Consider the following 15,009-nt stretch of genomic DNA (forward strand, 5'->3'; position numbering starts at 1 on the left):
ATCATCAGACTAGGCCAAGTTTGTGCGAGGGAGAGCGCTATGCCCAGGACAGCTACGCACACGCCGATTAGCGTTAGCAGCGCCTCGGTCGATAGCATATGTGATTGGACAGATGGCCCCGCAGTAAAGTCTCGCCTTGCAGCGTGGGCTATTACAGCTGCGTGGGTCGTAGAAACAAGGTGATTGCTCAATAGCGTAAGGATAAGAGAAGAAAACATTTCGAGGATGGCCTGAATACTCAGATGCTGAAGGTGGTCTGGTATGGTGTAGATGCAGTAATTGTTATAACATAAATAGGGATAATAAAATTGGTGGGTGAGCGTTCTAGTTAAATCTCATGTTCCTGAGGGGGGTGACGATGTTGCTTGCTCACCTAAGAGTATCGGCCGTATGTGTTCCTGGCAGCTGGTGGAAAACCGAAGAAGCTCGTAGCAAGGCGCCACAACTCTTCGAACTAAGAAACGTGATGAAAGGGATAAACAAGTTCTGCGCAACAAAAGTCGAATTTTGTGCTTCGAGTGTTAAGCCATGTTATTTAGCTGAGGTGCGCATCGCAACACTCATACCGACAATACCGTCTGGTACATGTAGAGATGGCGAAGAGGTGTAGGCGGAGTTCGTGAAGGATGCTACAAGGGCGACACGCAGGCAACGCGCGACGTGCGCGTATCAATGTATACATCAGAGATCTTGGAGATCAATAACGCCCAAAACAACACAATGTTTTGTTGCGGTGTGAATTATCAACACATAAGGATGCACAATGTTGTTGGTGTTGCTGGTCGGCTGGCCTGGACGATGGCGGCGCGCGCCGTTCCTGCAGATGTTGATTGCAATTTCAAGGCTAAATACAGCCTTGGTTATTGGCCAGCGGAACCTCTTTCCGATATAATGACAACCTTTGGTATTGGTTTTCGAATGACGACTATATGACAATATAATTGTGATGGTCTGAAACTTCCGTGGCTGGGATAAGGCGGTTTCATTTGGTGTGACGTCATGATAGCGGAACATGACGGTGCCCAAGTAGCTTTCACATGCAAATGTGCAAGCGCGGAGCCGCATGATTATATTTGTGATTCCTCTCATTTGTCCTCTTCTCATCACTTCTGAGCTTTACAGTCTTCTGCTTACTGAGAACATGTCTGATGATAGAAGCATGTCCGAAATCATGAGGCACTCCGAGCGCCTCACGAATGGAGACGATGGAGTGGTACTCTCAATCCCTGATGTACCCATCACCGAGCAACGGAAACCTTTCGTGACCTCAGAAGGCTCAAAACTTCAACATACGGGTATGTGTTCACCCGTGACACATCTCGCAGCAAAATCGCTGACTTGAGCAGGCACTGCCCGTGCGAATGTCGCGCCATCAGCAGAATCCCCTGGCGGCACAACGGGCTGGAAGGAGAAGCACTCCCACCAAACCGTTCTACAACAACATTGCGACTTCTTTGACCGCGACCACGATGGCATCCTTTGGCCACAGGACACATTCGTTGGCTTCTATCGGCTGGGGTTCGGTGTCATCCTGTCCATCGTGGCAGTGTTCGTCATCCACTCCAACTTTTCATACCCTACGTGCTCGGGGTGGCTGCCTGATCCATTCTTTCGTAAGAAACCCGGTGTATGAGATGCATGTGAGACGTCCGCTGACCATGATTCCAGGTCTGTTCCTCAAGAATGTACACAAGGACAAGCATGGCAGTGACACAGGGACCTACGATCACGAGGGACGTTTCCTACCGCAGAAATTCGAAGATATCTTTGCGAAATATGCAGAGGGAAGGGATTACCTAACGATATGGGACGTGATCAATGTGCTCAAGGGACAACGATGCATTGCTGATCCGATTGGTTGGGGTGGAGCATTTTTCGAGTGTAGGTCGTATCATCCCTACCTTTGCCGAATGTCTTGCTGATGAATACAGGGATTGCGACGTATATCATGCTTTGGCCTGAAGATGGTCGAATGATGAAGGAAGATATTCGTGGAATCTACGATGGAAGTATATTTTACACTCTTGCTGAGAGACGAGAGAAGAATTCGTAAAACTAGACTGCTCTCAGGAGTATGATCGGATCGCGCGAAGTTTATCGTAGTCGTGCCCCTAGCACAAATTTGTTAGCATCATGTAGGGTACCATGCGCAGCTCGCGCAATGAATAATAGATCCACAACAGCGTTATGAATCGCTAAATTTCGTCGGTATCGTCTGACATGGATGATACCAACGGCTTTGGAAATATGTCTGATTACGAATATATGGTTACATGTGGGGTATTTTGGAAAGAGAAAGGAGACTTTGCAGTTCAAATGCGTGGGAGAAAAACGGGTGAATTCTAAAGTGGCCGAGTACTTGCGACACGCGACGCTCAACGCGCACGCCCTGATCCATGGAGCTCTTCTTGTACGACCTATGCTCGCGATCCGCCTGCACTGACAGTTCCGTTCACATCGTATCCGAGCCTTCTGTGTATGATTCTGCTGAGGATATATTCTCAGAAAGTGAGAGTGCGTCGCACTAACACGCGCTGTTGTTCGCGATGATCGAAGCGCACGTATTGCGGTCGGCTTATAGTGCTGTCGGCTACCCGAGATTTGATTGAAGGAGGAGGAATCGTAAATCGCGATGGACTGTTGGCAAGTGGAATATCTAGGTGCGCTGAGCAATGTCAGTATTGTGCGACATCTTATGACAGGCGGGGGCGGCTTACAGGTGGAACTGGGATGGGGCCGGCGGGACAGTACCGGTAGCCTCCTCCCCTTGAAGCTGGGCCACAAAAACGGCAGCGCTATACCAAGCACGGCTACAACCACAGCGACTATGCCCACAATCGCTTCGATAGACAGCTTGCTAGATCCAATCTGAGGACTGTCGAAATGACTTCGTGGAAACATATCGGGTATTGTGCGAGCGTGGGCGCAGATTAGAAGATTGGCGTTGGCAACAAGTAGAAACGGGGAGAGCATGTTGTGTGGGGGTAACATAAACTCCACTTCTATAGACCTGCACTGGATCCAAGCCGTATACTATGATACGGCGGAATGAGAACAGGCTGAAGAGTGTCTTTCGATACGGTTGTAGCAGGAGTATTTGTAGATGTTTTCAACATTTGCTTGAAACTTAAGGGTTGTTGCGATGTGACTCTATTTATCTCGTTGTGTTGGTCCCTAGCTTACGCCCTCACATCCTATCGAGACGCATGTTAAGGTGTGGTAGGATTGGAGTCGGTGAGATTAGTTTGGGTGGACAGGCGCGGACTAGCGTTGAGCTTTAGCAAATCAGGCCGAGGTGAAGGTGTGCGCCGCTCGCGTTTTTGCCCAGGCCCCGGGCCAAGCCCCGTCTCCAGGGTGGGACGCGCACCCCTGCACAGCCGAAGACAGCTTTAGGTAGTGTTTAATTTTCCCCCATGATGACGTGCCCAGTCAAACTGCCTGGTGGAAAATTAAACTCGTGGCAGGCGTGAGAGCCTACAGAATTCTTTATTCTACAAGGTACCTCTCTATAAACTGTAGTGGTTCTTTGGTGACCTCTAAAAGCAGTTAAGGGTGACCTCTTTTATCTTAGTATCCCTGATTTTTACTAACCCGATTGGCTAAAAAAGCCATCAGACAGTTCGACCGAGGGGAAGGGGAGCACTGTAGGTTGGGTCGTGTCCTATATGAATGCCGGAGAAACGACAAACCGAACGAAGGGGTGACTACTGGCTATAGTCTGAGCCGTCGCGATCGAACACTGCGGATGCCTTATTCACATACATCATGGGTTGGCCAAACATCATGGCTAGCTTATAATCCACCGGTCTCTCCGTTCACTGGCTTATCGTTCTGGCCACCTGTTCAGACGCTCATTGCTTTTTGGAACCAGGGATATGATGTCACGTCATCGCTGCAGTCTGTTCAGCCTTAGGCTCTGAGCGCTCTCTACCCGCTGAATGGAATCTAGAGAATACTGGGAGCAAAAACGTGAAGTTAAAGCCTGGTGTAAACGTTGCGCTAAGCTGAATAATATTATGTGCAGGCTTTTGAGCTTCAATGTGATATTGTACAGTCATTATATGTCCTATGCTATTGGTCCAAAAGCCTGAAGCACTGGTAGGCTGCGCCGTCAAGTATTGGCGCGATGCCAATACGATTGAGTGCTGTGCCCGGGTGTAGCCGAGAAATTCCCTCAGTGTAACTCCTTCACAGTGTACGGGTGCGCAACAGCATGCGCTGTTGTTCGGTGGGGTAGATTCGGACGCGTCGTGGTTCTGCAATTTCGTCTTCGCTGGGGTTGCCGATGGTGTAAGGGGAAACCAGGGAGCGCTCTAGACGGCGGCCAAGCGCGATTCCAGAGTCTGCATCATCTAGTAAGTGCCGTGAAATTCGTCGCGAGATGTCTTGACTTACCGGGAACAATGCGATGAGTGCGGGCGCGAAGATGGCAGCAGCGGATACATATCCTCTTCAGGCTATCCCACTTCAGTACTAGCGTGAGCACGATACCGAACACAGCCACGCAAACGCCGCTGAGCGTTAGCACAGCTTCCGTAGAGAGACCATCTGATTCGACAGGACCCTGTCGCTCATCGTGTGTCACTGGCGCAGCGTTGACAATGATAAGATATGAAGATAGCAGTATCAACTGGAAAGGATTGATCATGGTGTCAAATGGAAACCAGGCAAAGTTTGTCGATTGCTGTTCACTACGAGTCTCGGTCCATCAAACATCTTATAATTAAGCAGCCCTTTGGTGAGGCGCCTCAAAATGCTCCGCCACTATTTTACCAGATAGCTGGTGGTGGTGTCTGTCAAGCAATCGATGGCTGTGTAGTGGGGTAGCTCTGGTCGGGCTTGCGGCTTGAATGTGGCTCCGTCAGTTGAACCGCCCCGCCGGTACGACTTTTATGTATCCTACACTAAGCATATGAATCTTACGCTATGCTGCCCGACTCAACCCCCCAAAAGGGGTTGGTGGGTCAGTCGTTTGAGCCCTGCATTAAGTGGTGTGCTGAACCAATAAAGAGAGGATTACCTGCGAAAGCACTTGTCTAGATTGGCAACGCCTTCTAATCACGCACGATTTCGAAGGCTGGCCACCAAAGGCTAATTCCACTGCAGGACAAAGAACAAAACTGTAACATTAAACATACTAATCTATACAGATCGAAGGCAGTCTTGACTCGTAATCCTGCATATTCCAGCCTGGTTTCTCAAGGCCCTCCTCTAAACATCTCAAACAGAATGGTTCTGGTCCGAGGACGCCAAAGTTATGACCCCCGGCCTCACTCCGCGACAGAATACTCACTGCAGCCAGTCGCGCAGCCCAGTTTCCATGCGCTCTGAAAACTCCAACACTACCAGGCTCGTCCAACAACTCTTCCCAGCTGTCGATGGAAGTGTAATCGAAGTCGCAGTCTTGGGCATGGTCCCCTTGACAAGGCGGCATTGGTTCAAATCGAAGCATGTCTCGAAAATCTACTTCCAAGATATCAATGTCGCCGACCCAGACACCGCGATCGTGAACGGAGATGACGGCCTCTACTACGTGAGCGTCGTGGTCTATCATGCGAGAGACCTCGGTGGCAAGAGGGAACGTCCAGTCGGTGAAGGATAGGTGTAATGATGTCTCCCTGAAGTTATCTTCCCGTTTAAAATCGTACGTCTCATGGGGCACGAGGCTGTAGTTGTTACTGAGTTCACGAACTCGTGGCTCGACAGGCGGAACCAGTAATGAGATACCCTGGCGACCAATGTTACCGGTGATACTTCTCATCTCGTAGTCTGGGATTTGAACATAAGGGTCGGAAAGCACGACTGCTGGTACGTAGATCGTGTCCTCTGAACACACTGCGAATGTGTGTGCGAAGTCTTCGGGACTAAGATCGACTACTCCTGAGTCGAACAGAGCTATACAGCTAAATGATTCGGTTCGGTCAAGTAGCGGCGGTTGTGGCAAGCTGAGAAGTGGTGCTTGTTCAAACCAAGGGTTCGTATTATGGCTGCTGATCTGCCATCTTTCGAAGAGACATTGGAACCATGCTGAGTTCGACAGCGGACCCGCTGTCAACTTAAGCGATATGGTGGCATGAGTAAGGCGACGGTAGACCTTTGATGCTGAGTCCAGAGCGAATACTGATTTGCTGAAGCTAGCATGAAATGTGTGGAATTGTGAGAACAATGAAACGCCAGGTGCTCGAAGAGAGTTGTGTTTCCATTGTGATTCACAGACGTGAATCAAAGAGCACAAGTAATCTCTTAGTCTTCCAGGTTCGAATGTGAATTCTCTGAACCTCGTTACCGCCTCCACGGTGCTGTCCATCTTTGTGGTCTCGAACTCTGTGTCTTCTCGATAGGACTGCAGTGGATCGCGGCCTCGGCGCTCTACACTGCGCGCTTCGCTTTTAAGAAACAGCCCGAAGCGCCAATTTCCAACGATAGCGTCAAAAGAGATCTCGACTTTTGCTTTCTTGGATTGGTGATCCTCGTTGTCATGATGATTTGTAGTGGCCGCATAGTCGTACCGGTATATCGGAGGTGGGTCAGTCCACTTGAAGTGAATGATATCTCCACGGTCAAAGTTTGGACCAGTCGCATGACGATCGCAATCCTCTCCTCCGTCGGATATGTACCTTATCCTATCTTCTAGAGCGGATTCTTGGTTTGAGAGCTGGTCATGCGAACCAAAGTTGGTGTTTGAAGGTCTGAGTGATGTCACTTTGCTATTCGGACAGATCCATCTCTTGTGGCTCTCAGGGTCGGAAATCTGCACTGTGGCAAGCTCATAGAACTCGACCGCTGCAGCAAGGTTCTTATGTGACGCATTGTGTGCATAGCAAATGACTGCGTCTCTTCCATCCAATCCCAGTTTCTCCGCGACCGCACGAAGATAAGCAACGCCGGAATCAATGTCGAGCTTCTCCTGAAGTCCACGTATCGTGAGAGGATTGAGTAGTCCAAAGAATGGCGAAGGATTGCGATCTTGGTCGGACAAGAAGCCTTTTGCTCGCCTGCTTCCATACTTCAGTAAGGTCATGTTCTGCTTATGGTCGTGGCTTTCCAAATCTAGTAGTCGGTTCGCCGCCACCACAAATTGCAGAAGCCATCCAAATTCAGACCATTCGCCAGTCTTAATTTCTTCTTCAGACATACCCATTCGAGACCAGAGGAGTTTGAACCACCCTGCAACTAACAAGTAGTCTCGAGGACTGACTCTCCACCTTCCAAGTAGACCACCCAAAGCGACGATCTGGAGCTGGCTAAAGGTCATTCTTGAATCCTCCTGGTCGCTACGAACCACTACAGGCGCACCGTAGTACTGTAAATGCGACAAGGCCAATGACCATCGAGCACTGTCCTTTTCCGGAAACCTGCCTTCCACGCCAACAGTGCCTACTGCAGAGGATGGAACGAGGTTGTCTCTGAAACTAATCTTTGTCGGCTCAGCACCAAGCACAAACAAATCCGGATACAGGTGCCAGGCTGAAAAGGCCAGAAACACAGATCCGTCGACAATATCCTGGGGCTTTCCGGAAAGAAACTGCTCGACCGCTGACATAGACTGCTTCCACACATGTATGACTTGGTTGTAGGTCGAAGGGCCACCAGGAATCGGAGTCTTGATGTTGTTGACAACGAGCGACAATTGACATTGTGACCATTGTTTTGCTTTGTCGGCTCTGCGAAGCCAGGCTCTCGCACTACCATCCCATAATGCGAGATCGTTCCTGCTGATATCCTGGCATGCGCCAATGACTGAGGTGGCAGAGATGTTGTTGTTGTTTTGGAGTCCTTGCTTGATCTCATTCTTCCTCGCGGCGACCAGCTCTACCCATATCGCTGTAGCTGTCTTTGCGTCCCAAGCGCGAGCTAGAAGACAGCTGAGGAGATATACTCCGAGAGCTGGTATTCCGGACGTTGCTGCAGCCCATAGGGTGGTACCATCCGCTCCTACGTATGGCTCGAACGGTCCGTGCTGGCCCGTACCGATGGCATTTATCCCAGTGGTGTTCATGATCTCTGACATTCTTAGCCCAAATGCAGAGATTAGCTTTGGCGTCGATGGCACAACATCCTCGAATAGAGCTCCTAGTCGACGAGCTGTCTTGTGGGAAGGGCCTTCTTCAGCCTCAACTCGCCGCCTGCTAGAGAGCGCAGATGCAATTCCATTGAATTCAATCGGTGCTTCCGTCTTGATGAGCGAAAAATCGAATTTGACGTTTGCTAGCGCAGCATAGTTTTCGTTGGTTGCGGAAAAGATGGACATTCTGGAGGGAAAGCCGGACATTGAGAGTATACTTTCCAGGCCATAAGTAACTCCTCAAAAACAGATTCATATAGGCTGAGCAACGTAGAAAGTCAGGACAGAAGTTGGGAGTGAGACGTGATGAGTAGCATAGGCAAGGGCGGTGTTTAAATGCGGATGTCGAGATTGGTTGCTTGAGGCTGAACACCAGTGAGTGGCCCTGCGATCAGGAGGACGAACGCCGCTACAATTTACGTCCCACATGATGAGGCTGAGTGCGCATGTAACGATAAGCCTTGAACGATGCCCTTGGAGGTACAAATGCGAATGAGGGGTATTGTGCGTTACTCAGCCGCAAGCGATCTACCGGTAGTCATGTTACGGCCTACCGATGAAGCTTCTTTCACTTACTGTAGGTACGTTTTAATGACCGGAGAATGTACTTTAGAGATCCCTACTTTACCAAAGACTCCTGCTGTTGCAAATAGAATGATACCGCATTCGTTCTTCCTGTAATGCCAAACATTGGAAGGTGCCTCGGGACCCGACGAAGTGCTGCGCAGCGTGGCTGAGAGGAAGGACTGAAACCCCTGCAGCGCACTTGTCCAAGATAGGAAAAGCCTTTGCCGCGGGGATCATGCAGTGACAACACATCCATCGCCGCTGCCAGAACCCATTCATACTCGAGATAGTCTCGACTATATCTGAAGAAATTCTGGTCTTTGGATTTGGGTTGGTGCACACAGTTGTGGACGTGCTAATGCACACGCGCAGTAGGTGACGACGTACCCAAGGCTTCCAGACATGACGTCATCAGCAGTTGGTTGGAATCTCAACTTCCTGTCCTCGACGGCGTACGAAATTGCAGGTGCATATCTTCCAATGACACTTGTTGCATTACAGCCGTGACTCTTTTGACAAAAGCATTCTACGAGCATTGGCGAGTCGCGAGGAAGAGTTGAGAGCCGCAAACACGATGAGGCCAGGCCGCCAGGAAAGCATAGCGAGGGGGGAAGGAAGACAACTCGCTCGATCTCGACGTAGGCTCACTTCAGCTTGCTTCTTCACTTCCGTGTGAAAAATTATCATATTTCGTGATGGCGACAGGTTTGTTCCAGTCAAATGTACATGCTGCTATCCACATCCTCTCTCCAATCCTTCTATGCTTCATCTAATACTGTAACGTTCTTCTTTTCATTATCCACATGCTCTTGTTGTAGTGTTCGGAGTCAATATCTCCCCCTCCGCGTCTTCAAAAGCTCATCATAATCCATCTGCTGTTGTTGGCGAACAGCTTTCGGGTCTTTCTTCTTCCACTTCTTCACAAGAAATGGCTGGCGTTGAGGTAGAGGTATGGGTAAGGCAGCAGGCGTTCCGGGAGCTAGTCAGTCGGTCAGTATTTATATCGTCTTCTGCCATTGGTACCAAGAACACTCACTAATGTGCATGAGTCTTAGGAGGGGCGTGATAGGTCTGCACAGCCACTTTCGTGTTTTGGGCGATGCAACAAGAATGCCAACCAATCCGACGATAACAGTGATGACGCCAACAAACACACCGACGAGAGTGAGCACGTCTTGTTTGGACCAATGCTGACCGATAGCAGGGGTGGCGGCCACATTTGGGTAGCTTTCTGCAAGGGGGCGAATAGTAACTGCCCGTGCATTTATGGGGCCGATGATGGCAAATAAAACAACAGCGAGCTTAGCAACGTGCATGATGCAGAAAGTCACGTGTGATGTGCTAGTGGTGGTAAAGGCTGCTGAATGCCTGTAGCATGTAGTGGGCATCTCGGAGCCGTAAATATCAGACGCTCACTAGATTGGGGCGCAGCAATAGCCACGGTCCGCGAAAATGCGAAGCAGGCAACAAGACAAATGTCACTGCAATGGGCGGTGCAAATTAGCAGGAGCGTATCAGAGTAGTTCAATTTCTGATTCCCCACTCAGTCAGTCAAAGGAAGCTAGGTGTATCGCTGACCGGAAACGCTTCCAAACATGAAGGCATACAGACCACAGATGATGCGAACAAGTCAAGTAAAAGTAGGGCTGCGTTCTTTCTCCCGTTGAGAGTATCACAGCTTTATATCTCCTCCTGGGACAACATATATCATGGAGATACGCACTCTCGTTCAATTGTGATAGCTCTTTTCGGTGTACCAGACTCAGCCTACTTGCATACGAAAGTGTCTTAGATACTTTCGTGGGATTCCCGACGCTACCCTACACGCATCACAGCCAATCAGCTCTGCGAGGCTTTACCGATCATGAAATCTGAGTGATGCAGGACACGTACCCGTTGCCGCAGCGTCGAAGTTTTAATGCCTGAGGCGGCCTGCTCGCGGAGAGAGATGAAGACCATATTCACCTTTCGTTGGACAGTCGCCGGCGACACTGTTCAGTGAAGTTTGCTAGGTGGTCATGTACATGGCATCGCATGCGTCCATGGCCTCATGATATCGCAGGAATCTGAGGATCTGATCTTGTATTCTTTGGCGAGTATAGTGGCGCAGCGATGTTCTGACTGACTGTGAAGATCCTAGTCAAAAGTCAAGTGGTTGTGTTGCGGACATGCGTAAGCTCGAGTTGCTTTTCGCTGTAATGACAGAGCATCTCTACGGACGACTATCAGCAATCGGTACTACTGCCATCTGGGAACATCAGTCTGGTCTAGTATAACTTCAAAAGTGCAAAACGGAGCTAACCGAGTACTCTTGAAATGGTAGTGTTTGACTGATACGCTGCATAGCTAAAATGCTTTTAAGGAAAAAGGAAACCCGGTCGTTATATGACTAAATCGTAACTCCATAATGCTTTCAATCAACGTCTACAAGTTCGAGCGGTCGATGCGCTTGCCGCTCTCGTCGAAGCGGATCTGCTTTCCGCTGACGAGCGCCTCTTGCAGCCAGGCTCCGATCTGTACAGCCCTGACAGCGTTCTGGAACTCGAGAGGAACCGGTGTGTTGTCCAAGCACGCAGCTGTGAACTCGTTGGCCTCCTTGACGAAGCCAGGCTCGAAACGGCCCCAGTAGTCGGCGGGTACCTCGCGGGTAATGCCAGCCTTGGAGTAGTAGTTGACGAGGTTCTTCTGGGGGTTGAGGTTGACGGTGAGCTTGCCCTCGGTACCGATGATCTCGGTTACGTCTTCTTGGCCGTGGGTCATCATGCGGGAGGCGTAGTAGTAGGCGATCCTGCCGTCCCAGAACTCGACGATACCGACGGCGTTGTCGTAATCCTTGTGTTGCTTGAGGCCTGGGAGAATGGCGACAACACCGTTGGCGGAGATGGACTTGGGTACTACGTTGGAGCCGAAGTACCAGAGGGTCAGGTCGATGTCGTGCACGGACATGTCGACGAAAACACCACCAGACCACGCAGCGTATTGGACGAAGAATTCTAATCGACGAAGTTAGTATTCAGTTTAATGATAGAACAACTATTTTAAACGTACCTGGGTCGGGGTGTTGCCTGTCGCAAGTTTGTGATCGGACAACTGTGGGTCGGCCAATGGCACCTTCCTCAATCTTGCGGGCAACATCTTGGTAGCTGTCGTCGAAGCGCCTTGAGAAACCGCACATGACCTTGAGGTGAGGCTTCTTCGCAGCTGCGTCAACAACATCCTGGCAGATCTGAACGCTGGTGGAAAGAGGCTTCTCGCACAGGACGTGGAGGTCCTTCTCGATAGCTTGGAGGGTCTCCTCGGCGTGTACCGAGGTTGCGGTGCCGATCACTACGGCCTCGAGGCCCTTGTGCTCAAGCATCTTCTTGTAGTCATCGTAGAGGGTGACACCGTATGGCTCAAGGTGCTCCTTGCCCCACTTGAGCTCGTTCTGGTCAGGAGAGAAGGCAGCGACAAGCTCAGCGCGAGGCGTCTTGTTCAAGATGTTGAGGGCGTGACGAGCGCCCATGCGGCCGAGACCTGCAACGGCAACTTGGAGTCTGTGAGGGGCCATCTTGAAGTGATTTCGAGAGAAGAGAAGTGCTAGCTTTTGGAGATGACAGAGGTGAAGGAGGAAGTTGAGTGAAGAATGAGCAATCGAGGTGCAGCGGAGAAGATCTTTTATACTGGCTCTGGGCAGATCACTAATTTTCGTGCACCTTCGGAGGAGGTTTTTGTAAATGTTATCAGCATCTTGACCAGAGTCTCTGATTGGCCAGGTGGCGTTCGTGTGAAGTTCGGAGGAGGTTTTCGCAATGTTCTGCGCGGCGGTGTGGGGAACCCGCGAGCGGAGTGCTCGAGATAGGTGCCAACAGTACTCAGCGGGGCTCGGAGGAGGTTTCGCTCTGTAATTTACACTAGCGTCCCAGTCAAGACTGGTGCCAGCACCGTGCGCCAACCTCACGAGAAGGTTTGACGATGGCAAAAGACCCCGCCACGGCAATTTCTTCCGTTTCCTCCTCACCAAGACTGCGAATGCTGCACCCTAAACTGGATTAGCACTGGATAAAAGACGGTACCGCTGCTTTTTCACCCTATCTCCACGCCGCGACCCCAGATCTGGCCTTTCAGTGTAGTCTGCGGGGGAAGAAGCGCCGAAGCTTGCTCCGTCTATCGACGCTGGCGTGGACGCGGCCCAATAAACGACCCCAATTGACTACGTGCTCGTCTGTCGCTCTTAGGCGCGTTTCTCAACCTTTCGCTCGTTCTGCTAGCTTCAAATATGGCACGTTTCCCGGCATCTTGCTCTCCGCATGCAAATGTTGTCCATTTCGGTCAGAATCGTCCATCTGCGCAAGACCTTCGTTCAATTTGCAGGCGCAAGCACTACCTAGGTACCCTCCTCTGCCTCACAAACACCAAGACCGCCACGGTCTTGCTATACATTCAGCCATCTGAAGAAGCAGGAAGCCATACCCCTCAGGCTGTACACATTCGTTACAGCAAGCGATATTCTTGACACGCTTCATGGCCTTCAAGCGCAGTTATCAGCTGACCAGGCTCCATCGTGATGCGTATTGTCGAATCCGCTGATGAGTGTTCGCATTCACTCGAAGATCCAACAATGGACGAGACGAATCGCGATATATGAAATGCTGTAACAAATATGCCCTACAACGAGAACAAAAGGATGACCGGTCCGGAAATGCCAAAGGAAACGGATCGCCCACACTCATGACACCAGGGTAGTACAATGCTCCTTCTTGCCATTGAGACACGGAGGCCGCCTAAACGCTGAGCGCAAGACGGCAATAGTACCGCGCGGGTTATCAAAAGACAGATGAGAGGCTGTGACAATCAAACGAAAATGATATGCGCTGGCTTGGGCAAAGAGGTATACGGCTGCAGAGCGACCGAAGGCATTCCATTTGTACACACAATTTGTGAGACTCAATGCGGGAGACTTTCGACTCTCAGCACAGCCCGACGACGAACAACCGTTATTGAATCGCCCCATGTACCATTATTCGCTCGTACTGCACATAGTAGTACCGCTGGTGCTGTGGTGGTCTATCGTCGCCGCCTGCTGTTCGCATCCAAGCTCGAATCGGTTGCGACGAGTCGAAGGGGTAGGTGTGCGAAGGGCGATTCGAGAACGGTAATCCTACGCCTGGAAAGTCATGTCAGCTTTCTGAATGTAACGAGCGCATTACAGCACGGATGCATACCTTCTGCGTTGGAGAGAGAAAGCGCTCGATGGGACCGGCCGCGCGATCTCCTCCGCGCCTTGGACCACGCTAACGATGACGCGATGCCTAATATGGCCACCACTACCCCAATGACCCCGATAATCGCTTCCGTGGACATATGCTCGTTTACAGTCTTTATGTCGCTCTGTGCATGCCGACGCCAAATGCCTGGAGGCAAGTAGATCAGCGTGGCATTTACACTGTTAACGAGGGCGATCAACAACACAAACAAGTGGGATAGTGTGTCAGGGTACATGTGTAGAGAGGAGACGAGTCTAGTGAGGGGTCCAGGTATCTAGGACAAAGGACTACCTAGGTATGAAACGAACGGAGAAAAACGTTTGTGAGGACTCTACTCTTTATGCAGGTGATCAATGACATCTTTTGCTCGGGATCAAGCATCACCCAGTTCAGCCTTCACCTTGCCCGTTGACGGGGCCTGCGGCGGTCATATGCAGTGAGGCGGTCGTATGTAGTGGGGCGGCGTCGGTCGCACCCCCTCCGCGTACGTGACACGAGGGGTTTTCCCAGCATTGATACCCCTGCAGGTTCAGCATGAGTTCAGTAGTCGGGTAGCTGATTCTAGGCCACATGGGGTCAAAATGAGTTCCATAGGCTCAGTGAACAGGGCTCGCTACCATACTTAAGACTGCCTTGTAGGTATGAGAGCGCGGTTTCGATCGCCCCTCTTCTGCGCGTTGGCATTTCCTTAGTATAAACATTTTACCTGGGCAGTCGAGGCGGATCAGCTCCATAATATCGCGAAAGCAAGTTGCTGCAAACATCTTCTTACAACCTTGGAAATATCAGCCGCAGCTCGGAACTCATCTCTCTGAACGCTATCTGCCGTTATGAAGAAGAGCCTACGAGAATGCTGACGACCGTAGTCCAGTTAGTATGGTTGGTTAGTGTACGCGAAGGGACGAAGCAGGCACCTAGGTCCAGCCTGACGGTACAACTGCGCCAGCAAAGTACCAGGGGTTCTGTTACACTGTGCCATATAGCACGCGACATGGTCTGTGTTACAGTCATAGTTTAGAACCCAAACAGGCGTTTTGGAAGTGAATGCGTCTTAGTGGTTGTTCGCGTTTCGTACTTGTTGTTTTGCTTTGCTCTTTGTCGGCATGCGAGTAACAAAGGTTGATGCTGAAT

General features: G+C 50.6%; 4 protein-coding genes across 4 annotated transcripts; 1 reads left to right on the forward strand and 3 right to left on the reverse strand.

The window, feature by feature from the left end:
- Positions 1 to 1,141: 1,141 nt before the first annotated feature.
- On the forward strand, positions 1,142 to 2,053 carry ACET3X_009419 (uncharacterized protein; the record flags this gene model as incomplete). The annotated part of the gene is made up of 4 exons (XM_069455612.1): positions 1,142 to 1,295; positions 1,347 to 1,613; positions 1,669 to 1,881; positions 1,932 to 2,053. The coding sequence occupies 4 exons, from the start codon at positions 1,142 to 1,144 to the stop codon at positions 2,051 to 2,053; spliced, it is 756 nt and encodes a 251-aa protein (XP_069303496.1).
- A 448-nt stretch (positions 2,054 to 2,501) lies between these two features.
- ACET3X_009420 (uncharacterized protein) lies at positions 2,502 to 2,901 on the reverse strand (the record flags this gene model as incomplete). The annotated part of the gene is made up of 2 exons (XM_069455613.1): positions 2,502 to 2,665; positions 2,718 to 2,901. The coding sequence occupies 2 exons, from the start codon at positions 2,899 to 2,901 to the stop codon at positions 2,502 to 2,504; spliced, it is 348 nt and encodes a 115-aa protein (XP_069303497.1).
- A 2,207-nt stretch (positions 2,902 to 5,108) lies between these two features.
- On the reverse strand, positions 5,109 to 8,764 carry ACET3X_009421 (uncharacterized protein). Its single transcript, XM_069455614.1, has one exon. It carries the CDS (start codon positions 8,270 to 8,272, stop codon positions 5,138 to 5,140), a length of 3,135 nt encoding a protein of 1,044 aa, XP_069303498.1. The 5' UTR covers positions 8,273 to 8,764; the 3' UTR covers positions 5,109 to 5,137.
- Positions 8,765 to 11,056: 2,292 nt separating this feature from the next.
- Positions 11,057 to 12,182, reverse strand: ACET3X_009422 (uncharacterized protein; the record flags this gene model as incomplete). Its single annotated transcript, XM_069455615.1, has 2 exons — positions 11,057 to 11,625; positions 11,681 to 12,182. The coding sequence occupies 2 exons, from the start codon at positions 12,180 to 12,182 to the stop codon at positions 11,057 to 11,059; spliced, it is 1,071 nt and encodes a 356-aa protein (XP_069303499.1).
- Between the last annotated feature and the right edge of the window lie 2,827 nt (positions 12,183 to 15,009).

Source organism: Alternaria dauci, chromosome 9 (genome assembly GCF_042100115.1).
Source record: "Alternaria dauci strain A2016 chromosome 9, whole genome shotgun sequence".
NCBI classification, from domain to species: Eukaryota; Fungi; Ascomycota; class Dothideomycetes; order Pleosporales; family Pleosporaceae; genus Alternaria; species Alternaria dauci.

Excerpts from the sequence above, each read along its gene's own strand:
- ACET3X_009421 (XM_069455614.1), bottom strand. The coding sequence starts at position 8,272 with ATGTCCGGCTTTCCCTCCAGAATGTCCATCTTTTCCGCAACCAACGAA.